General features: G+C 44.1%; 1 protein-coding gene across 1 annotated transcript in view; it reads left to right on the plus strand.

Moving 5' to 3' along the window:
• The window catches only part of LOC117966976 (zinc finger protein GLI1-like), a 52,983-nt gene extending 28,670 nt beyond the window's left edge, over window positions 1-24,313 (plus strand). The window contains exons 2-13 of the mRNA XM_034913976.2: window positions 9,724-9,829; window positions 12,731-12,924; window positions 13,381-13,482; window positions 13,935-14,130; window positions 14,889-15,045; window positions 16,336-16,422; window positions 17,212-17,352; window positions 17,943-18,092; window positions 18,565-18,729; window positions 19,026-19,268; window positions 19,596-19,878; window positions 20,509-24,313. Coding sequence (XP_034769867.2) covers window positions 9,759-9,829; window positions 12,731-12,924; window positions 13,381-13,482; window positions 13,935-14,130; window positions 14,889-15,045; window positions 16,336-16,422; window positions 17,212-17,352; window positions 17,943-18,092; window positions 18,565-18,729; window positions 19,026-19,268; window positions 19,596-19,878; window positions 20,509-22,985 — 4,266 coding nt within the window. The 5' untranslated portion in view covers window positions 9,724-9,758 and the 3' untranslated portion in view covers window positions 22,986-24,313. The remainder of the gene's footprint in view (window positions 1-9,723; window positions 9,830-12,730; window positions 12,925-13,380; window positions 13,483-13,934; window positions 14,131-14,888; window positions 15,046-16,335; window positions 16,423-17,211; window positions 17,353-17,942; window positions 18,093-18,564; window positions 18,730-19,025; window positions 19,269-19,595; window positions 19,879-20,508) is intronic.
• The last annotated feature ends 784 nt before the right edge of the window (window positions 24,314-25,097 follow it).

The raw sequence follows: 25,097 nt of genomic DNA on the forward strand, positions 1-25,097 counted from the left end.
ATTTATCATTTTGTAATTTTCTTTTTATTTACATGATAAATGAAAGATCTAAATGATGTTCATATAATTTATTCATTGTATTATGTCTTAATCCTAAAATTCTAGGTGATGCAAAACTTTTGGCCATAATAATAATAATAATAATAATAATAATAATAATAATAATAATAATAATAATAATAATAATAATAAAGGCTATTGCATCCATATTCATAAAAAGTCTTGTTAACTAATTAGCTTGGTTTAAATGAGCTGTATTGTATTGTCTGCCTGTAATGAATGAATGGCCATGTTGGTGTGCACAATGTAGAGATCATTGGGATTGGCTGTATCTCTGTGTATTCCCACATCACACACACACTGATCTTTTCAGAGCGAGGCTGTAGAAGTAATAAGTTTCCCTGCTTGGCTAAACTCTGCATGGAAACGGCTTGCGTCCTGCAATTATGCGATGCGCTGCATCCACCGGAGTTCAGCTTAACGAGAGCTTTGAATGAACCCGCAGGTCTGTTGTCAGAGATGTGTATTGCAGGACTCTGAAATAAACCACAAATTCAACACCGTCTACTGCAGGGGTCTCCAATCCTGGTCCTGGAGAGTCTTCTGGTTTTCATTTCAACCATGCTCAGTTACTCAAATTACTAGCTTAATTAGTCAAGATTAACAGGTGTTCCAGATCTTTATCCACTCATGATGTAAAGACATAAGATCTGCAGGACTGGAGCCCTCCAGGACCAGGGTTGGAGACCCCTGTTCTACAGACATTTTTTTTTTTATTGGAAAAGGCAAAATCAGCTGAAGGAACACTGAGAAAAGAATTATGAGTTTGTATTGTTTTCAAGTTTTCGGTGTGTTATGTAACAGTTAGTACCAGACTTTTATTTTTTATAAACATACCAGTATATATTGGATGTTGAAACTTAATTGAATCGGTATTGTTGGGCAGCTGTAGATGTAGGTGGAGACTGTCAGTAAACCCTGCCTTAGTCCTGTTCCCAACCTCCACACTATTTTTTTAACTGACTCAAATAAGCAGGGTTACTCAATTTCGCAGACAAGAGGCTAGCAAACACTTCTGTGAAGATACTGTACATCCTAATAGAGCATGATATCCTCTCACCCTGAGATCCTCTCTTGGTTCTCGCGGGCTTTGATTGTATGGGCTGATTAGGCGATTTGTTGCATCTCACATATGCAAATTCCACTTAATTAGGGTCCCATTGTGATTCGCAGCGGATCAGAAAAGGGGGGTGCATGTGAACAATGGCATTCACAGAGTCTGACCCTAGACAATGCCTTCACAGTAGAGGCTGCCCTTCCGTCACCTCTAAGTCTTGTTGTACTAGAGCATAGTCAATGCGCTGCCTGCTGCTTACAGGTGTAGGGATCTGCAGCTCAGGGTGGGGAGTCTGAGCATTGTCAAAGACTCCTGTGTGGAATCAACACTGGCCTTTAGCTTGGCACTGGCCAGCCCTTTCTGAGATGCACTGACCCTCCAATCAATGCGCCTTATAGCCTGGAGGTCGCCGGTTTGGGTCCAGGTTATTCCACTGCCAGCCGTGGACGGGAGTTCCCAGGGGTGAGGGCTTAGGTCGGCCAGGGTGTCCTCGGCTCACCGCGCACCAGCGACCCCTGTAGACTGGCCGGGTGCCTGCGGGCTTGCCTGTAAGCTGCCCAGAGCTGCGTTGTCCTCCGACACTGTAGCTCTCAGATGGCTACATGGCGGGCCTGCAGAGTGAAAAGAAGCGGATGGCTGACGGCACACGTTTCGGAGAACAGTGTGTGTTCGTCTTCGTCTCTCCCGTGTCAGCGTGGAGGTTAGCTGTGAGCCAGGCTTAAAATTGGGCATTTCAAATTGGGGAGAAAATGGGGTAAAAAACAATTGCTGATTTTCCAAATAAAAAAAAAGCTTAATTACAGTTCTTATTGCATAAAACTATTAACACTATTAGATAGAGACCTTTAAGAAATTTAAGAAATTGCTCCCTCACTCCCTAAGAGAAAGGGTGCTCCCTCCAGTCCAGGGCAGGCTTGAGGCATGGAGACTGAACTGCTCCCTCACCCCCTAAGAGAAAGGGTGCTCCCTCCATTCCAGGGCAGACTTGAGGCATGGAGACTGAACTGCTCTCTCAGCTCTTGAGAAAGGGTGCTCCATGCAGTCCAGGGCAGGCTTGAGGCATGGAGTCTGAATTGCTCCCTCCCTTTTGTAGATGGAGAAACTTTCTTGTGGGTGGAATGTCTTTGGTATATTCTCCCATCTCCATGATTTCAAATTATTTATGACAATAAGTAGACAACTCCTATTTCATAAACTCTTTGCATGGCACTTGGAGACTGGAGCCCAGTCCTGACTCCACACACCTCAACACAAGGTCACGGTACTGTCAAATTAAGACTTATAGTACCGGATATGCAGCTCTCCAAACATCTGTATACCAGTGGAAATGTTGTATTAGTTATGATGTTTGTAGACCACACACAAATACTGAAGCTTCAAGCTTGCAGTGCGTGTGTATAGCTAGCTGTGCTGTGGCTCTCTATCCAGTAGAAGCGCTTACTCATTTGTTACGAAACGTGGTTAAGACATTATTATTGAGAGCATCATCATCGGGTGTTATAAGAAGGTGGCTGTCTTTCTTACATGTAGAAGTAATGTAGGGCCCCTGCTTTGCTTTGGTGTGGCATAGACACTACAGCTGTGGTCAAAAGTGTTGCATCACCCTATAGAATGAACACATTTTGCTTAATAAAGTCGAATGAACCGTGCTGAATAATGTTACGTTAACATATTGAATTACATACCCCTTTGCAGTTTTCCATATACTTAACGAAAAACTGACAAAAATCTAACATCCCCAAACTTTGAATCACAGATTGAAAAATGAGTGCCAAAGAAAGGGCATGAAGAATAGAGAATATTCTTGGTGTTTGGCACCTTCGAGGGTTAACGTGGATTTCTGACGACGGCAGCTCCTTTTTTTTCTTGTTTTTTTTCTTCCTGTTTCCTCCAGTTTGTGCTCTTTGCAGCTGTGTGCCAGCTGTGTGCACGCTGTGATCCACCGCCTTGACGGCCATCGGCAGGCTGGCTCCAGCACTTTCACAGGGCAAAACATGAAAGGACTGCATGTGGTTAGCGGGCAGTGCCAGCAAAGCAAGAGGCACAGTGTGCTACAGTACAGCAGGGAGCAGAGAGCCACACACATGGAAGGGGAAAGCCACAGTTATGCACGTGAGGGTTGCGGAGAGGATGGGAGGAGGGGAGATTAGGAATCGAGGGGGAAGAAGTAAAGCTTTTGAGAGAATTTACGACTTTCATATTTCACCCTTCTGTGCTGCTTAATCTGATTCCAGACTTGCCAGTTTGTCCCTCAATGTGTAGCCTAGTTTCACTGGGATCCAGTCATTCTCTAGGTACAGACAATGTTATTTAGTGAGGTTATGACCATTAAGCTCTGCTGTAGTTTTACACACATGGAAAAAAAACACAAATGTGGATTTCTCCTATAGGTAATATAAGAAACCTGGGCGATTTGTTTATGCAAAGGCATATACATTTAATACAGACTGATTGTATATTAGTGTAGACTTGAACATAGAACAAAAATCTTGGGCCATTTATCAGATATCTAGGACTTACCAGTCAGAGATATCAGACTATCCACTAGATAACCCATTCCATCCCCTCGCCACTCTTTGTGTAAGTGTGTCCTACCCTCTGTCCTAAGTCTGCATTAATTAAAATAATTCTGATTCCAAGGTAGTATAAAATGGATAAGCTTATATAAATACCCAAGGTCATAAATTATACACAGATATATGCTGCCAGCAAGCAACATGGATCTATAGACAATAGCATTCGATATAGAAGTGTTATCTTAATCGTGATTGCTTAGTAATTATCATAGACCTAAATTACCAACAGCGCCTTTTTTTAATGTGGCTGTTAATGGTTTCAAACAGCATGTAGCTCAGAGTAAAGGAAGTTATGTAAATGGTGGTTGAAACTTGTTCAGCAAGCAAGCTACTTCAGTTCAAGGCTCTACAGTCACTTTTGTCAGTTTGTTTTCAAGAAGTCCTGAGACCTGTAGTTAACCCCTTAAGGTTCCAAGGTTTCTTCTTAAAATACATTTGAGAGTGGCTCAAGTTTCCCCGAGGAGGAAGCTGACAATTCGGACGACCCAACCTGTCGGTATATTTAAACCCTGTTTTGTGCACCTCGTTACAAAAATAAACGTTAGCATCATTTTATTTGTGGGACACATTTGCCCCTTGTGGCTTAAAGGGTTAAGCAGAAAGACAGAGGGTGGATTTCTCCCTCTCTGCCCAGTTTCTTGCCAAAATGTCGTCCTGAAACCACTGCCAGAATTGCCACAAGGCAACGCAGGAAGTTTCCTAGAAACCGCACCAAAATAGGCCTGTAAATATTAGTCTAGAAACCCCACCACCAAAACAGGCCTGTAAATATTAGCTGTTACTGAAAGAATTATACAGCTTTTTTATGGGGGGTTGGGAATTCTTTACTTAAGTTACCAAGGATTTATTTAAAAACAAAAATAATGTCATGTCTGGGTTCACCACAGAATATTAGGCCTGTGCCTTGAGGCCAAACGAGGAAAAAAAAAAAAAAAAAAAAAAAATCAGTTGGACGAAGTTGGCCTCTGATTGGCCATGTCCCAAAACCCCGCCCTCTTTCTGCTAAGCAAAACACAACCCCCACAGGCTGAGCTACATTAGGAATGGCTGGCTACATAATATCAGCCATTATCGACTTCCAAGTCATAACAAACCCCAGAACACCCACCTCGCTTGTAATTTCACTCCACGGGGGAGTGCTGGTAGCTGGGAAAGAAGGAATGCAGGAGGCAGCCGGAGTGGGATTCTCTGCATGTGTGTGCGTGTGTGTGTCACTGAGATAGAAAAGCATGACAGCTTAGGAGGACCTGTGAAATCTAGTCTCGCTCCCAAATCCATTTATCCATTCTAAACTCTTTTAAAAAGAGAATTTGAAGAATAGTAAATGTACGCTTACTAATGAGTTAATGTACAGTGAGTCCGGTGAGGTTGAGAGTCTGTGAAAATCTATCTATGGCGATGGCCAAGTTATGAGCACTGAAAGATAAGTTCTCTACTTTTTTTTATATATATATGAATGAACATTTTCAGCACCAAGTAACTTTTTGCAAATCTCTACAATAACCCATTAAACACATTCCTGCCGCTGCTGTAAATTCAAAATTAGAGCTGTCAATCAGTGTGATGAAAATGTGATCGCTATGTCATATCAACAGTGCGTGCAAGAAATGTAAATGTACAGTTGAAAATCAGATAAGTTATTTAATAACCACCTAAAAAATGTGGCTTACAACAAAAGGCGATTTTCACAACCAACCCCCATCCCACAGGCACAGACAGCAGAGACGATAATCCTTTACAGTCCTTAAAGGATTAAGACCAAACTACTTTTTCGTTTAGACCCAACTTTTGTGCTTGCAGTGATCCATGCAAGTGTAGCAAGTACCTCTCAAGTCCTGTAATGCGGGACAGTCTATGTGTGAGTGTGTGTGTGTGTTTGCCTCAAACTGTGAATGTGTTTGTGTCTAAACACTTATCCCTGAGTGGTGTGTGTTTGCTCTGGTCACATAGATACACTCATCAACCAGTTTCTTTCTAGCTGTGAAAAGACTTCAGTAGGCAACTGTAAACATATCTACCACCTCACTTAAGAGCTAGTCAAATACTGGGATTGGTACAAAGACCCACAGGGAAAATACTTCTTCCAAAACAATATAGTCTCCTGTAATGTGTAGTGGAAGAAGCTGTAGTGTTTTTGAATAGCACTACATGCTGAGTGTGTGTTTTTATTTGTAAACTAGTACTTGCAGATATTTTTTCAGCCCCCTTACCTTTTTTATGATGTTTGCAAGCGTCGGTAGTGCTTCATACTTTCAAAGTGTTTCATTTTATAATTGTATGTAAAGGTGCTTTGACTAGGAGTTCGGGTGCTGCTCCTCAAGTTCCAAGTATCTCCCAACATAGGCTAGATCAACCTGTGTCTTTCATAGACGTTGCAGCGCCATCTAGTGATCACTCTGGATCAAGTTTCCTTTAGTTTTGCTTGTAATACACTGCTGTGGACTAGATGGTGCTGGCACTTAATAATATAAAGACTGTGTACGTATGTTTATAGCAGGCAACTAATACTGAAGTGCAGCTCTGCACTCAAGACAAGCTTATAACAAACTAATTGCAGAGTGGTATGATTGTAAACATAATAAGTTGAGGGGGGGGGGCAGTAAAAATTAGAATCTGCTTTCTGTTCGTGCTGACAAACCCATAGCGATTAGCAGTAGGTCTGGTTCAATGAGCTCCCTGTTTAGACTGACTGACACACACCACTGCTTGTTTATAGTCTCTGGTGAAGGCAGTGTATGCTTCTGTCAGGGCTCTTTCATTTCACAAAAGCCTACAAAGCACGCCTTTGCAGCAGTGAACAATAACACCAAGTGGCCGCGCTTTTTTATTTATGAATTTTAATGCGTAAACACTTCCAGGCTGCGCTTCTGTGCAGTTACATAAACTTCAAAAACTCCTAGTTGTGTCTTCCATTTACACCCCCCTCCCCCGCTGTTGGTTGTGGCTTGAGTGGTCCAAAAGGTCAATGGAATATACCAATAATGCGACCTAAGGTGGGGTGAGGGGAACGAAGGGAAGCAGTTCATTGGTTGAAGGCTAATACCTTGAAATGGTGACATTCTTCCAACTGGCATGTGTCATTCAAAGGAATGGGACCACCGAGGTACTGTATGGAGACTGCCGTTGGATTGCCTATCGCTGTGCTTTACTGACTGGAGTGGCCATTTATTAGTTACTGGTCAAGAGATTTATAAACCTGAAGAGAATGGATCCTGGATTTTATATAGCGTCTTTCAACACAGAATTTCAAAGCACTTTCTCTAAAACAAAGCGATCACCTCATTTGAAATCAGTACATTGGCAAAATGTTTCCAACAGCCTTTTCATTTAGAGTTTTAATGGGTGTCTGTGTTTGATGGGTCTCCCACCTTCTTTGGAGAAATGTTTTTGAAAGGAGATTTGTGATGGCTGGACAGCTCTGTGATTATCGGATGTCCTTTTTTCATCTTTGGTGGTAAAAGCAGGAACTAATGGGGTTTTGCACCTCTTTTGCTTCAAAAGGTTTGTTTATTTATATATATATTTTTCTTTTCTTGATTTCTAGCTTTTGTTCCAGAATTGTATGCTGTATTTTCAGAAGGACAATTCATTAGCTTGCATTAAGAATCTATTTCGGTCCATTTAGGAACCCCAAGTTAAGGAAAAACACCAGACAAAAGACATTTAGATTAGTTTGTTAATGCTTGCATGGGGAATTGTTGCTTTTACTGTATGTGTCAATTAGAAATGTGGACGTTTATATTTAAACGTGTACACAATTCAGTTAGCGCTAAACATTTAAACCTAATATGCATTTAAAATACGGGTCACCGGATTAATTCCCTGTAAGTGTTGAGGTGATCAAATGTAATTGTAGTATATTTGTGTTGTTGAGCGCTGTTTTAGCACTAGATCACACTATCACGTTTTGAGTTTTGAAGGACTGGTGATGATGATCTGTAATTCTAAGTCTGGGTTAAAGCGCTGTTTCCCAATCCGATAACTATGATTGATTAGTTTATAACACCCTACTGACTGACAGACATCAGTACGTGCGTTGTGCGGGGTGCTCGATTGCTTGTATTCAGTGCGTAATGGATACGGTCCATACTGTAGCTCGCTTTCTGGTGTTCAGTAAGCTTTATGTTCAAAACGTCTGGTTTAGCATTGCATCAAGTAGAAGTCGTAATGATCAGATAAGACAAATCACGTTACAAAAACGTTTATTACTGTATAAGCCGGCGTTACAATTGCAGCACTAAATGATACCCCTCACCTCGTTAGTTAGTACAGGCCATAAAAAATGGTAGAAATCGCGGCTTAATAACTCAAGAGTTATTTTAACTGTTCCGAGGTTTACTTTACTTATAGCGTTAAGAATACTCAGCAATGCTAAAGAATCACGCGTCTCAAATTGATATTTACTGTTCTGCAATTAAACAGACATATATAAATGTAAGTTGTATAGCAAGCCTGGACAAAACGCATAGGTTTAAATTACTGTGTGGTTTTCCAATAGTACTTGCCTGTTATTTTTTCAATGCATATTTCATTTTTTATGACCCGAACCGACCATTGTTTTCCGTGTGTTAATTACTGAAATGAAGCGGAACTCTTTTCCAGCTGTTGTCTTTATTGTAATTATAATGTGGTTGCGACGTTTCTATCAGAAGTTGATTTTGTTGTGTTTTTTTAACGTGAGTCCAATTGCTATCCTACCAAGTGAATGCTTTTCCGATTGCTCACACAAGTACCCCTTCACACGTGTTTCATTCGCGAGGTGGGTGGCTTTTCAGGGTACGGAGTCTCGCTGCACTGTCGGAGTCAGTCTGAACCGCAGCTGTAACCATCAAACCGAGGGGGTTCCTTCAGAAAAATCACTGGGAAAAATTACTCTTCTATAATTGACACGCCGGGCTATATCTTTAAGTCCTTATGAAGTGACATCTGTTTTTTTATGACTGTCGTTTTAAATATTAGCGCTTGTGAAAGCGTGCGGTTCTTTGTGTGTGTGGGTGAACTCTAAAAAAAAAAAAAAAAAAAAGTTTACTTAGCAAACAAAGAATTGACTAATGAAGTTCAAATCATAGTCCTGTTTGTTTTAAGCAGTCATCGAGTGCCAATCGCTAAATATGTTGGTACAAGACAGCGCAGTCTTTTTAAACCGTAGCATTACCATAGTAAATGTATGTTTTTAAATATTGTCAAACTTCATCGGGCAATTTTGAAGTGTTGCAATTTTTTTCAAAATACTGTACTTTTTTAATTTAAAAAAAAAAAAAAAAAGCCTTTTCCATTGCTTTGGTAATAAAACGTTTTTTTTTTTCCATTGTGATGTTGCACTCTCCTCTGTCAGCTGTTCCATTATTGGTAAACACAGGCAGCCTGGGCTAGAGAAGGCCAGCTGACTAGTCGTATTAGTCTTAAATCCGGTCTTGTATGGTGTTAGGCAAGCTTGGTGTGTTGAAACAATTTGCCACAATTACATTTTCACATATATCCAAGCAAAAATGCTTCTCCAGTTGAAATGAAACTTGGTCAGGACATTCCTTAGCACTAAGTTACTGAGATCATCAAGAATCTGGGAGCATACGGAGACACCTGGTTTATATATGTTACCTATAAAAAATACTTAGTGATGTGAACAATCACATCACAGGGATGGAAATAAGACTCCTATTGCATAGCGCTTTCACCCAGTCCACGTTTCAATACTTGATTAGCCTGTGTACAGGTAACAAGCTCAGGAATGTCGTCTTAAACTCACAGCAAAACCAGGAATGGATGAAACTGCTATGCAATGGGAGCACAAGAAGCAGGGGCACGTTGAGAGCCAAATATAATAAGAGTTAAAAAGTCTGAAATGGTAATAGATGGCATTGAGCACAAGCCAGGACACCAGCTTATTTGTTAGTTTAGATGAGGGTACATTAGCAATATCAGTGAGGTATATAAGGCGTCAGCAAGCTAGGGACCCTTTCGCTAGACAAGCTTGAGTCCAGTGTTTCAGATTGTTGGCTGATTGGCTGTTTGTGATTTTGTCCTCCCCAGGGCTTGACGGTGGTTTCCCAGGATTCCAAGCTCCAATGCCAGTTGACATGCAGCCCCATCAGGGCCGGTATCGCTACGAGCCTGGCCCCAGTCAGCCCGCCAGGGGGTAAGTCAGGGCTAGGGGTGTCATACCCATGGGGCATTGTGGTCGTCACTTCCATGCACTGTGGGGTTTTGCCAGTGAAAGCAGCAATGCCCAGAAACAAAACCAATGCAGTAAACAACCTACAGGTAATCCCAATTATCCAACAAATCTGACCATCTATAGTAAAAGAATATTCAATTCAACCTTGATTTAAAAAAAAAAAAAAGACATGGCCAGATAATCTGTTGTGCTTAAAACTGTACCAAATACCAGTGGCCTCTTTCAAAACCAAGTGCAGAAACTTGTTTCAGTACCTTGTACAGAAAAATTGAACCTTAAGCCTGGTTCATACTTCAGACATAAGTATAAATTGGACTTTAGTTTAGAGCTGTGTTATTGAGGTAACATTACTTGAATGAGGTTTGTATCGCCTCACTCGCTTCGTTAACTACTCATATATTTAGTGGATGGAAATAGGTCTACGATTGCATAGCTGTTTCACCCATTCCAGGTTTTAATACAAGCTTGCTTAGCCACTATGTATCAAGTTCAGGTGTACCTGAACTCATAGTAAAACCAGGAATGGATCAAACTGCTATACAGTGGGAGTCTTATTACCATCCATGTGATATTTGACAGCATTTTAACAGCAATGCTGATGTGTTTATTGGAGGGCTCCCATCCAGTTACTGACCAAGGACAACTCTGTGTAGCTTCTGAGATTTTCAAGGCAAGCCGTGTGGTCTGGCCTGGTCTAGCTGAGCACATGACTAATTGAGAGCAGATCTTGGGGTCAGTACAAGCCCAGGTGTGACCTACAGTCCGACCTCAGCAAGTCGTCCAGTCCCCCCATGACATGACTGAGGCGTCTTTACCATCAAGAACTGTTGAACCCTAGAACTGAAGTGGACCAATTCATGTTGTTTTTTTTTTTTGTTTGTTTTTTTTTGTTTTTTTTTTTAAACTTTTAAGAAAACCAAATTATTGCCTTTAGATTTAGTAGACCAGTTTGTGCTGCCAAAAGGTAATTTCAATAGAAAAATAACCACGCAAATGATTACGGGGAAAAAAAAAACATTTCAATGTGTAAGTTGTTTAATATCGTGCAAAGAAAAACTTGGCAAACGTTGAGTTCAGAAGAAGCAAACAAAAACCACAGTAAGGTAACGTGCTGACCGCTTTTAACATTTGTAGAATTAGCTAGAACTCCAAGGGCCAGTACGGAAAACGAAAGTACAATTCTAATAATAACTCTGTTCATTTTAAAACTTTTAGAAGCACATTTTAGCGGCGCCTTTCAAGTTATCTGACTGTTTACCAGTAATACAGATATAGGTCATTATTTATTTGTAAATCGCCTATTACTGACTTAAGGACGCGTTGCTGTAACTTGTACTAAGGCTCGCATATTCGGACTCACTGCCTTTTGATTTTCTCTTGATGCGTGCCGGAAAAAAAAACCAGAACGTGTAAAAAAGGCCGGCCTCGTACTTTGCCGGACTCTGTTTCTTGCAGTGCGCAGCATTGCTTTTTATGTCTGTGCTGTGCATTGTTGTGGCGCGCTCCTAGATGGATAGCCTATCCCCCTGACCAATCCCTTCCCCCCTCTTTCCTTCCCTGATACCACCCAGGTTGTGAGGGCCGTGTCAGCTCACTTTATGACAGCTGCTAATTACGTCCCCGGCTCAGCCCAGCAGCGGATTGTTGCGCATGACTGCACCCTTAGTCACGTCTCACCTAATCTCAGCGCAATTCTCCTGCAAGAAAAGGGGCTTCTTCTCAATATGCCGTTACCATGCTTATAACCCTGCATTACCATAAGCTATAGCAATATGTGTGCCATTTGGTTTTTACTTGATTTTAAACACTACAGAACACAGGGTTTGAGTAATATGTAATTACAAATTTAAATATGTATATGTATACAGTTCATGTAGAAGAAATGTTTCCAGTACAACAATGCAATTAGTTGTGTTTACAAAACATGCAAACCCTGAGGCTGTATTTTTTTTTTTTTCTGCAAGAGAAAGTAATCGAAGCCGAGTTAAGAAAGCTGAACTTTGCTTGGTTCAGAAGCTTTTTGCTTCCGATTCAACGGCTTAGAAAGTGAGCGCCCTCTGGTGGACATAGACATTCATTACACTCTTAAGAGACCATAGGATCTCAAGAATCTGTTTTGGAACGTATTCCCTCACGGGGGGATATATTTAGCTGTGCGTTTTCCCACAGTTTCAGTAAATAAATAAGGATTCCTGGACAGGATTTGTTAAGCTCCAGCTAGAACTCTCACAGTCCAAAAATAAAAACATCAGGTACTTCAAGAGTGGAGCAAAATAGGGACTCTTTTTTTGCTGTGTTGTATCTTCCATAGACTTTAAGTGAAGAATGCGCAGCATGGAAAACTAGGGAGCAGTGGAAATATCTTTATTTTTTTTTTATTAAGAAGTGTGCACATGGTTATGGACTCCCGTTGCATAGCAGTTTGAGCCATTCCTGGTTTTACTGCAAGTTTAAAATCAGACACACTTGAGCTTGTTACCTATAGACTGTGGCTAATCAAGCTTGTAGTAAAACCTGGAATGGGTGAGACTGCTATGCAATCAGAGTCTTATTTCCATCCCAGCTCTGGGTGTCTCTTCCCTCATTCGAAATGCAGTCTGAAATTCACACTATGATGAACACTGTACCTGCCTTGAATTTTCACCAATCTGCTTCAAACTTAATACACACTAGATTTAGTGCAGTCTGTGCTTGATGAACCTTTGTATGTGCCCTGTAGAGATGCATCACTTAATTGATGATGGCTTTTGAATAATAGTCTTCTCAATGCATTGATCATTGTGGATGGCTAGCTGTCCGACTTTAAGGGCACTAGTTCTAGGTGTTGTTTCCTAACGGTGTGTTTGTGTCCCCTGGGTGTAGCCTCACACCGTCTGGCAGTCCTGTGTACTCTGATGTGTCTCTGATCAGGATGTCTCCTCATCGCTCTCAGCCTGGGGAGAGCCAGGCCCTGTTCCACCCCAACAGCCACGCCTTCGTGGAGCCCTACATGAGGCCACCTCACAGACAGACACCCCCCAGCATGCTGGCTAACCGGGGCGTGGCAACAGCACATGGTGAGTGCCGTGATTCATTTGTCAGGGTCTTTTTAACTGTGTGGTTTGCCATATGTACCAGCATGAACCAGCAACCACGCCCACCACAAGCAAGTGTCTCTGACCACTATGCAAAAGAGACTCCTCTGCTGTGGGGTTTAGGAGCTTTTAACCTCATCTCAACAGCAGCCCTGAATTCTGCACATAGTTTTGTAATGTAAAGTTTTGGGGCACACGCTTGAGACTTCAGGTTGGTACAGGACTAGTCTTGTAACATGGTGTGGAGTATCCTTCATTACTATGGGGTCAGAAGAGATCAGGAAGAACAGTGATCAACCAATGGAACAAACTTTTACTGCTACAAACCCAGCACAGGGTTACAGGTTTCATAGTAAATTGCACTGGAGACCAGTGATTCTGCTATCCAGTCTTACCAGCATTACAGTCAAACACTGTGCTGTGTGTCTTTGTCTCTAGGTGGGAATGGAGGGACCTACTACCACCAGAATAACCTGATGGCCAGTCACCATGGCTTTGGCTTGAACCAGGCTGGGGGAGAGCACCTGAGCTCTATGGATGGTAAGACAGGCTTTATAGCAATTGGAATTGCGCTGTGTTGTATACTGGGACGTGCAGCTGGCGTGCACCTCTCTCATGAATGTCTGCTGAGCCAGATGAAAAAGCTGGTTTTAAAAGCACTGGTTTATGTAGGGGAAACTAGGTTCGTTAATGCTTGTGAAATATCATTTTTTGTCATTCATACATTTTATATTAAATTGCTTTATAAACAGCTTATTTATGCACTGAAACCTTGTTTTAAGAATTAATATTTAAAGAAAAGTTACTGAACTGAAAGATTGAAAAAGCTATATCATGACTTTGCATCCTATTGGAAGCATGCTGTGCTTTTTTTTTTTTTTTTTTAATCTATAAAATAGCCAAAAAAACAACTCTGTGGAGTTTGTGTACATTTGCTTTATTGGAATCAAGCACACTTGGATAGCAGAAAAATTTGATTTTTTTTTTTCCAGTGTCGCGGTTCTCCACGCCTCGCTCGATGATGAAGCTCAGTAAGAAGCGAGCGCTCTCCATCTCTCCCATGTCAGACGCCAGCATTGACCTGCAGACCATGATCCGCACCTCCCCCAACTCCCTCGTCGCCTTCATCAACTCCCGCTGCGGCTCCACCACCGGCTCCTACGGGCACCTCTCTGTGGGGGCCATGAGGTGAGTCTGAACCCTCTGCAATACTCCCTGCGGCTGAGCCAGCCCCGATCTGTGCACCACAGCCTCCAAAAACAGATGCAATTGTAAACTTCTGTAATAGGTAGATACATGCAGGATGCAGTAGGTAAATCTAATTAATCTTGCTGGGTTGTTTTACAAAGCAAATAAATACAGTAATCTTGTATTGCTCTGTAACACCTGTAAGTCACCTTGGATAAAGGCATCTGCCAAATAAACTAATAATAACTATATATTTTAATATAGTGTGTAAAATGCAAGCTTATATTATACCATAGTCTGCAGATAAACATGTCTATAAGGGGGTGGAGTATTTTTTGACAAGCAGGATAATACTGTAGTTCAGACTTTTCTTCAGAAATTGCTGTTCTCACTAACTGCAAGTTAACCAATCTATGGTGGAGCGGTTTACACTAAAATGATATGGTGTTCAATTACAGTTACAATTACGCTGCACTAATTACAATTACAGTAAAGTAACAAACAACTACACACACACTAACATGCTTACTCTGTTTATTCTAAATAACCAGCAGTAATCACAGGTACAAGTACATGCTATATAACTTATTTTTTCAAACCAAACGAAGGAGAACGATACTTCTGATTTTTCTTCGGAAATTATTGTGCTCACTAAGTGCAAGCTAACCTTCTGTGGTTGAATGGTTCGTACCTGTTCTGGTGATCCAGGCTACCCCAGAAGCAGGTCTCATTCCCTGCCTGTGTGTTTGGTGTTGTAGCCCGTCAATGGGATTCCCAGGCTCCATGAGTCATGCCAAGGGTCCGGGCTCCTCGTTCGGGCACGGCCCGCCCCTCAGCCACCCCCCTGGGCCCTGCCACCCTGCCTTCAGGCACCCGGCCACCCCCAGCATGCTGCCACACAGCAAGCACTGCCACGTGAGTACCCACGCACCCAGGACTTCAGTATAATACACAGCAGAGCCTGGTGTTGAATATAGAACAGCATGATACTGATGTGATGCAGCCATCTAAAATGTCTTTGTGTCAGGATGGGAATGACATTGTATTAAACATGTTTAACTCTTCTTAAACTGTATAGGTTAAATAAGATCAGAGTGGCCAGTAGTAAGCCCACTCATGGACTGGATATCCGCTTGTATCGCACAGCCCCTGTCCAGTATTCCATACTGTATGTATTGGATAGTAGACGGCATGTGTCAGGTGATTCATTTCAAGAAGATTTGTATACGGTTCAGTAATTGTTATATAAACTATACATTACTCAAGCTTATTCACCCTACTCAGGGTCCCAGTATACTGATCTCAAGGGCTACCTATACTGTATTCCATATATACATTTCCACTGTAAAAGGCAAGGCACTTTAACCACTGTTTAGAAATTGTCTGTGCAGGTTATTGTCGCATATACCATTGATTTGTCCTGGCAGGGGTGTGCCCAGTTCATGATGCCATCCCCTACATCAGTGAATCAGAGCTGCATCTTCTTACTCTATCTAATGCAACAGGTCAGGCGTACGTAAAACTTGCAAGTATTAAAAACTATATAGAAATTGCACGTATTGACGTCGCCGGTTCGAGTCCAGGCTATTCCACAGCCGACCGTGGACGGGAGCTCCCAGGGGGCGGTGCTCAATTGGCCGAGCGTCGTCCGGGGGGAGGGAGGGTTAGGTCGTCCGGGGGGAGGGAGGGTTAGGTCGGTCAGGATGTCTTTGGCTCACCGCGCACCAGCGACCCTGTAGTCTGGCCGGGCGCCTGCGGGCTTGCCTGTAAGCTGTCCAGAGCTGCGTTGTCCTCCGACGCTGTAGCTCTGAGGCGGCTGCACGGTGAGTCTGCAGAGTGTAAAAAAGCGGGCGGCTGACGGCACACACTTCGGAGGACAGCGTGTGTTCATCCTCGCCCCTCCCGAGTCAGCGCAGGGGTGGTAGCAGTGAGCTGAGCCTAAAAATAATAATTGGGCATTTCAAATTGGGGAGAAAATAATAAAAACTAATTGGCAACGACTAAATTTAAAAAAAAAACAAAAAAAAAACAGAAGTGAGACAATAACAGCATGAAAGCCTGTTGCAATCTAGTCTTCAACGCCTTTGATCATACATGCTGTATAACAAACTCTGTCCATTAGCCATAATAAACCACTGTAGGAATGTACACCCCGTGTCTCTTACCTTGGTTATAAGCTGCTGATATTTTGTCTTGTGATTGCAGATGAAGACGGAGCCTCTGGGCAGTGTGAAGGGAATGGAGGACAGGTCTGAGTGTGACGTTCCCAGCCCCTCCTCTGCAGGCACACAGGTAGAGTGACGACCCCCAGCCCAGATTCACCTGTGTTTCCACCTAGACCGGTTTCAGTTGCTACAAACCCATTTCGAATTGAGATTGTCAGCCCCAGATAGGATGGGAAGAAATCCTAGAAGTCGTCTCTCCAAGTTACTTTGATGGTAAAAGTGACCTAGGCAAATGGCACATAGAGGTGACTGTCAAAGTGAATAAGCAGAGATATTGTGCATCATGTTCAAATCCCCTATCATTTTTTACACACAGGTGTAGATTTCTGTTGCTGTCCCAATTTGTAGATTGCAGACCGATATCAGATTTCATAATGCAAGTGGAAAGATAGCAAATCAAAGTCTTTAAAACTTGAAGTTGTCAGTTAGAAAGTGTGGTGGTTTCAAGGTTGGATACAAGACTCTTATTGCATAGCAGTGTTGCCCATTCCAGGTTTTACTATGAGATTGATCAGACCCAGTGTATAGGTAACAAGTTCTGGTGTGTCTCGTTAAACTGCTATGCAAGGGGAGCCTTATTTCCATCCCTGTGGTTTAGAGGAATAGAAATAAGAAATCTATTTTGCAGGTTGTTGTTTTTAAGGAAGAGAGAATAATGTATGTAAAACAAAAAATATCTGCCAGTGGAGTAATAACTTAGCAAGAGTTTAAGATTTAAAAACACTTTCATCAAGGTACTATTTTGTTTGATCATTGCTATGAAACGCAATCCTGTAGACCAATTCAAACCTGCAGAGTAGCGATCCTTAGAGTCTCCTCTCCGAGCTCCAGTTTGACGGCCCGTCTCTGTTCACAGGACCCTCTGATGGGACTCCTGGACGGGAGGGATGACCTGGAGAAGGAGGATGGGAAGCAGGAGGCTGAAGTCGTGTATGAGACCAACTGTCACTGGGAGGGCTGCACCAAGGAGTTCGACACCCAGGAGCAGCTGGTGCATGTGAGCAGAGAGGAGCACTGCATGGGGCGGGAGGGGTGGGAGGCCAGTCTGGGAGCAATACATGGGACGAGACAGGTCTAGAATAGATCAGAGGGGCTGGTCAGCCAACTGTGGTCTACCTGACCAGTCAGCCAAGCCCTAGCATGCTGTGTAAAAAAACGCTTAAACTGTAATGCAGATCTGCAATATCAGAATGATCTAAAACCATTGTATTCTATTTCTTATTTAGGGTTATTTCCCTGCTTAACTTTTGAAGCAGCTCAAAAAAAGTCTCCCCTGCCTCTATTCAACACTCCCTAGCCCGATGTACCGCTTAGAACACATCTGGTATTTGTAACATGAACTAGGGGCAGTGCTGCAGGGAGACAGGGACATGATTCCACTCTGGATGACTTAAACAATCTAGAGCGCTATGACAGAACCCTTTAATGCAAGTGGAATTTACAACAGGTCTGACGATTTGATATACCCCAGGCCTCTCAGAAAACCTAAAAATATGGGATGGTCTACCCCTATTAGAATGGGCCCATATGAAGTGGGATTCGAGCCTTGGGAAATCGCTGGTGTTTAACATTGTTTTGCCTCCCCAGCACATTAACAACGAGCACATCCACGGGGAGAAGAAGGAGTTTGTGTGTCACTGGCAGGACTGCTCGCGGGAGCAGAGGCCCTTCAAAGCTCAGTACATGCTGGTGGTGCACATGAGGAGACACACTGGAGAGAAGCCACACAAGTGTACTGTGAGTGAGACCTTGCTGCTTTCATGCTGTTAGAACGACTATGTGAAATTAGATTTTGTGCTTGATTCATAAAATGCCCCCCTCATTAAGAATATACAACTCTGTGCTAAAAATCTGACAAAGATCAGGGGTGGAAATAGGATTACAATTGTGTTTTTTTTTTTTTGTTTTTTTTTTTAAATGGCAAACGGTGTCCTTTTCTTATATGCATGAGTGTGGGTAGTCTAAACACAGCAGTTATAAATTCTACACTGTCTAAATTAGGACAAACACAATCCCAGACTCACTTCTGCAAGGTATAGACTTAACCCAACCAAAACTAAATCAACCAAAGTTAACTCTGTACTAATTCAGCTGGGGTTTGCAGGGGTGATTAGCAATACTGTATAGCAATAGTTCAGGTTTAAAAATAGTAGGGGTGTTACTAAGATGCACCTGTGTTGACTCTTCCTAATACTCTCCTCTGTTGTAGTTTGAGGGCTGTAATAAGGCGTACTCCCGGCTTGAGAATCTGAAGACCCACCTGCGATCACACACAGGGGAGAAACCGTACGTGTGTGAACACGAGGCCTGCAACAAGGCATTCTCCAACGCCTCGGACCGAGCCAAGCATCAGAACCGCACCCACTCCAACGAGGTAGCACCACACGCACTGCAGAAACACTGCGATCCCCAAGACAAATCCCTTCACTGCTTTACAGAAGCAAGCTCCCACACTGCAGTAACACTGATCCCCAAGCCAAATCCATTCACTGCTTTACAGAAGCAAGCTACCACACTGCAGAAACACTGCGATCCCCAAGCCAAATCTCTTCCCTGCTTTACAGAAGTAACACTGAATGCAGTTCCAACAGTGCTAGTTCTAGTATTTGGACTTTGTTCCAGAGTTCAGATCTTTTATAGTTGCTTCTATCTTCTATCTGTCTCTCTCAGAAACCGTACGTGTGTAAAATCCTGGGTTGCACCAAGCGCTACACTGACCCCAGCTCGCTGAGGAAGCACGTCAAGACCGTGCACGGGCCCGAGGCTCACATCACCAAGAAACACCGCGGAGACACGGGCCCCCGGCCCCTTGGAGCAGGGCTGCCCCCCTCTGGACAGGGCCAGGAACTGCACATGGAGAAGGAGGAGGGCAAGAGAGAGGACTGCAAACTGATGGTGCCAGACAATACACTGGTGAGTGAAAACACAAACACACACAGCACATAATACTATACTGTGAAGCAAGTGCAGCAGAGAATCAATAGACATGTGATGGCTCTAAACAGGTGATGCAAAAGCATGTACCCATATAATAGATATACAGTCATGCCAGCAAGAATATATCTACTGTAGTTCATTGATATTTGAGGGCCCCCTCTTTTGAATGGAGCAGCCCAAATTTGTTAATGTTTTTTTTAAAAAATTAACAAGGTCAGCATCCTGTATCAACTGAGAACTTACAAATGTATTACTCTGAGAACTCTAGCCTCATTGAACGATATGACGATCTCTATTTCTCAGAAATCTCAGCCCAGTCCTGGTGGCCAGTCCTCGTGCAGTAGCGAGCGTTCGCCACTGGGGAGCGCCAACAACAACGACAGCGGGGTGGAGATGAACGCGAATGCTGGGGGCAGCCTGGAGGATCTCTCCACCCTGGAGGACGCGCCCTGTGTGGAGTCAGCGGGCACAGCGGGCATGTCCGCCCAGGCCCTTAAGCGGCTTGAGAACCTCAAGATTGACAAGCTGAAGCAGATCCGCAGGCCCACCCCACCCACTCGAAACGTCAAGCTGCCCGTCATCCCGGGTAAGGATAACCTCCCCCTGCAGCTCAGGAACGCACGCTGGGGGTCCATCTGCGCTGTCACTGCAGGCTGTAAAACGCAGGTCTTGCTTGCAACCAGATGCTAAAACAAAGGACATTTGCAAACCTGCAATTGCTTTGCAGAAGTCCAGTGGATGATCAGTTTGTAGTGAAGATGGAAAGTACAGAAGCATGTGCAATTGAAGGTCTATAAACTCTCTCCCAAAGGTTAGGAGTTTAACACACTGATAAGAACTTTATTGAGAAGTTAAATCAGAGAATTTTTCTCCATAGGTGTGGTTATTTTTTAGTAGCGATACACTAAGGGGATGATGTAATGCATGTCATGACCTGATATTTATGTTTAGTCCTGATGATTGATAGATAGATAAGATGCACAGTAAAGATGCTTATTAATGATGGACTATTTTGTTAAGACAAAACAAGATGCATGTGCCCATACCAACCAATAATATTCCACATTTTCATCATTCAATAACCATTTGGTAGACCACAAGTAGCTATTCAGTGCTTTTGGTCTTGCATTTTGAAACACACCTCTGTCACGATGATGTAAAGTTAGTATCCACATTCATGGGTTGATTCTGTCCTTTTCCTTTCTCTGTCTTTTAGGTAACCAGGGAGAGATGCTGTCCATGTGCGGCCCGTCTCCGATGCTGTCTAATCGGCGGGTGAGGGAGCTGTCCAACAATGACCTCGTGTCCATGAACCAGCTGACCGATCGGAGGAACAGCAGCACAAGCAGCATCAGCTCCGCCTACACGGTCAGCCGGCGGTCATCTGTCGTCTCTCCCTACCTCTCCAGCCGTCGGTCCAGCGACGTGTCCCAGGTCAGCGGACACCCCCAAAACATAGGCGACCCCCTCTCTCCCGAGAGTACCCGCAGGGCGGGAGAGGCCAGGCAGTGCGGGGGAGGCCTGCCCGGTTTGGCTAACCTTACCCCAGCACAGCAGTACAGCTTGAAGGCCAAATACGCGGCTGCCACTGGAGGTCCTCCCCCCACCCCCTTACCCAACGTGGATCAGCCCGGGGCAAGGATGGGTTTCATGAATGACTACCATGGTCAACCCATGCCTCCATTCCAGCATCACGGAATCCAACGCAGGAACAGCGCCAACGAGTACAGCAGCTACGGGACGGGCATCATCCACCCTCACCAAGCGCCTGGGAACACCATCCGGAGAGCCAGTGACCCGGTGAAGTCAGGGGTCGACCAGCAAGCAGTGGCCAAAGTCCAGCGTTTCAACAGCTTGACCAACATGAGCATGTCCCTGATGGGAAGAAGAAACGCCACCACCTCCACACTCCAGCATTTCGGAGGGTCGGAAGCCAACGTTGCTAGGCACATCTACTCCCCACGGCCCCCTAGCATCACAGAGAATGTTATGCTGGAGGCTATGGCCAGTATGGAAAACCCCGCTGCCACCCAGCCTAGGGATCCCAACTTGATGATGCCCACCGATGGTATGGGGCAGTATATGGGTTACCACCAGGGGTCGAACTTGTCTCCTAATCACGAGCCTTTGAATTGCAACGAACAAGGCTATCAGGCAGCAGGGGTGCATCATCAGAATATGTATCACAGCCAGCGTACAGATATGGGCAACCAACAAGTCAGGCAAGTTGAGGCCATGCGCCAAGGAGGGATGGCAAGCAACATGATTCAACAGCCAGAGTATGGAATGAACCAATGCCAGCTGAGTCCTTCCAGTCAACACTTCCCTAACCTCTTGCAGATGAATGCCAGCGAAAACCTAGCAGGCCAGTGGGGAGAGCCTAGCCCAGGCAGTATGGACCACTCGCATCAGAACCACCCGCATGCAATGCCAAACATGATGTCAGGCGGGCAGTATACAGGTTCTGCCATGCAACACCCAGGCCACCCAAGGTCAAGCATGCCCAACAACAGCCACACTCAGCCAACCATGTTCACCAACCAGAAGGTCATGCACCAGCAGACCATCAAACCAGAGCAGCAGTTCCACCAGTCCTTGTCAACCTTGAACCCCTGTCAGAATATGAAGCAGCAGCAGCCCATGGCACCTCAGCAGACTTTTGACCGGTCTTCTCAGATGGTACGTCCAAGTGGTATGAGCTGCGAGTTCCAAGGCCAGCTAGACACCCAGCAGGCTTCCTTCTCCGTGGGCATGACAGCTGGCATGCTTGGGTCTCCTGTACAGGAGGGGAGAAGGTCTCAGACCCCCATGATGCAGGTGAAGGAGATGATGGTTCGGAATTACGTGCAGTCCCAGCAAGCCCTGATGTGGGAACAGCAGCAGAAAAACGAAATGCCTCCGCCAGCAGACAGCATGGACCTGGGCAGCCAAGGCCAGATCATGCAGCACAGCCCCCATTCCCAGCCTTACATGAGTCCCAATTATATCAACTACCAGCAACCATCACAGCAGCAGGCTAACCTGATGAGCCCAGTGTCTCACAGTGGATCAGTGCAGTCTAAAGACATGCTGAGCCCCAACAGCCAGTGCTACAGCCACGACATGGTTCCCAGGCCTCCACAAGGAAGGAAACCCATAAGCCGGCAGAACAGCATGACCCACCAGCAAGGGTACCTAGACAGCCCCCCTCAGTTGAGCCCGGGCCATGAGTCTTCCACCAGCCCTAGGAGAACCGTCCAGCTTCCTCAAGTGCAACCCCATCAAGAATTGAGCACCAGCAACAACAGCACAATCTACTATTCCGGGCAGATACAAATGCATCACCCGGATATAAGCAAGCAGCTCGCCAGGCAAAACTCCCAGCAGGGGAGCTGCGTGAACCAGCAAATCAACCAAATGGACCAAATGAAGCCAGGATCCTTGGCTTATCCCGAGATGGGGCAGATGTCCAGCGCCCTTGATAACTTGGATCTGGAGAATGCCCAGATAGACTTTGCAGCCATTCTAGACGATGCAGACCACTCTGCCTTGATGCCCGGTCCCAATGGCATCCACAGCTCGTCCCACACGTCCTCCCGTCTCACCACGCCAAGGAACTCTGTCACTCTCCAGTCAGGGCTGTCCAACATGGACATGGCATCCATCATGACTTCACTAACAGGGGAAAACAAGTTTCTCAACACCATGTCTTAGAAACAGGACAGCTTATAACCCTGCAACCTCCAACCCAAAACCAGGAACTGCGTCAACAAATAAAAGCACTTTCCCTTCAATCTGCAGCATGAGAGCTGCATGAAAGCCAGGGGAAGACAGAAGCTTGTTGAGCAGTCAATGGGGACGCAAGGCTTCAATATAATAAGCATAATGAAGACCGTGTTGAATAAAACGGCCAAGCTTGCTTTCCCTTACAAATAACATTACGTTCTGCAACGGGTGTATTAGTTTACAGAAGCATTCATCAAATCCATTCCCTGGTGGTGTCAATATACTGGAGACCTGGCTTACTCCTTACCACAACAAACCCATAGGCAAAAGTGTGCATGCATTTCATGTAAATAAAATATATAAATATATACAGTATCTATATATATGTATCTGGTGGACAAATATGGAGTTGCCAGTGCAGACAGTGGTAAGCACAACCAAGTAAGCCTCTAAAAGGGAGAACAAAGGAGGGTTTGGAAAGATGAACAAGATGATGATCCATTTGCCATTCAGAATGTAATGAGGTTTATGAACAAGTGCCTCATCCCCGCTGAAAATATTCCCCCTAGCCGTGCACTTTCCCACGTTCTCGGATCATGCTAACCATAAGCACACTTTGACAGCACATAACCAAGACCCGGATTCACCATTGCAGACTATGGTACCAGATGCAACACGAAGACTTTGCTTCAGCTAAAATACTTTTCATTAAGGATCCACCCATTCTGGATCTAATTTTAGATCCTTCTGACCGACGCACCTTGGTCATTTCGGTACATTACAGTAAATTCAATAGAGATCTAATGTGATGTCAAATGCAGCACATGGACTTGATAGGGACCGTTGACAGGATAGGTGTTGCAGCGCAGGCGGGTATCTGACCCAACTCCAAGTGCCTTTGCATTGCACAAGGGCATCCTGCAGGATTTGTGCTACCTCAAAATCAGTACCTTTTATTACTACACAGGTACTTGAGCAAAAAAGTGCAGTCACAGTGGAAAAAAAAGGGAGGACTGAAAAGCAAAACCTATACTTACGCGTTACAAGAACCAAGCAACGCCATTTGGGCTTTAAAACAACACAGCGTTTGCAGAATTATTCTGCAGCAACCCATCTACAAACAATCCTAACCGTGTCAAATACGGCCTTGAACCAGAAGCTGTATGTAAAAGGTGTATTCGTGTCGGCAGATACTGTTACAAGAGCATTTCAGATTGCCGGTCTCTGGTTTTGTACGTTTCATTTTGTGTGTAAAAACGTTTATCAATTCATTGTAAGCCTTGGCGGAAGTGCTTCAGCGTGTTCCTACCTGCGTTGCAGAATCAGCTGTCCCGCCCTCTGTCTGCTTTGTAAGGTTAATCCGCACAGGACTTTGCTGCTGTATTTTGTGTCCGGTTTTTGCAGCATTGTGATGTAAAGACCCAGGCAGTGGCACAATCTAAAGAAGAAAACCAAAAGAGGAGATCATGTAAACGGTTGTTTTTTTTCTAAGCTTGGTAACTCACAAAACCAGTGTAACTACATTGGGTGTATTAAATGTATTAAAACATGTCACTATGAGAAATAGTGTTTTCAAAAATGTTTGGAATAAAGTGTTAATAGAAAGTGCAAGGAAGCAATTCAAACCCACCTCACTTTGTACGAGACAAATGCTCTACCAGTCAGGCAATGCCAAGGTAGTAGTCTGTATTCTGCAATAGATCAATTATTTCAGTAAGATCGACAACGCTTTGTATCCTTGTAATGGTCAAGTCCACAGGTGCCTGCTAAACACTTTTCATTTTATTATCATTTCTTTATGGTTTGTTTTCTAGCAGTATCCCAAGAAGGTAGTTCATGGGGTCTAATTTGTAACCCTGTCTTTGAATTAGACCCTCTTCTATTCAATGGGAACCACAGTAACTGCATCGCAGTTATGAGCTCAGATTGACCCCTAGAGGTTTGAGAACACAGGTTGTGTTTAAAATTCTAGTGGTGTACCTTCGTGGTGGACTGCTGTAACCATTGGTGACAGAATTCTGAGGGGGATCTCTGCAACCAATCAACGCTTTGGAATGTCCGCTCTACTCGGAAGGCTGTAAGCAAGTAGATTGGTGGAAA

This window comes from Acipenser ruthenus, chromosome 45 (assembly GCF_902713425.1).
Source record: "Acipenser ruthenus chromosome 45, fAciRut3.2 maternal haplotype, whole genome shotgun sequence".
Lineage (NCBI taxonomy): Eukaryota > Metazoa > Chordata > Actinopteri > Acipenseriformes > Acipenseridae > Acipenser > Acipenser ruthenus.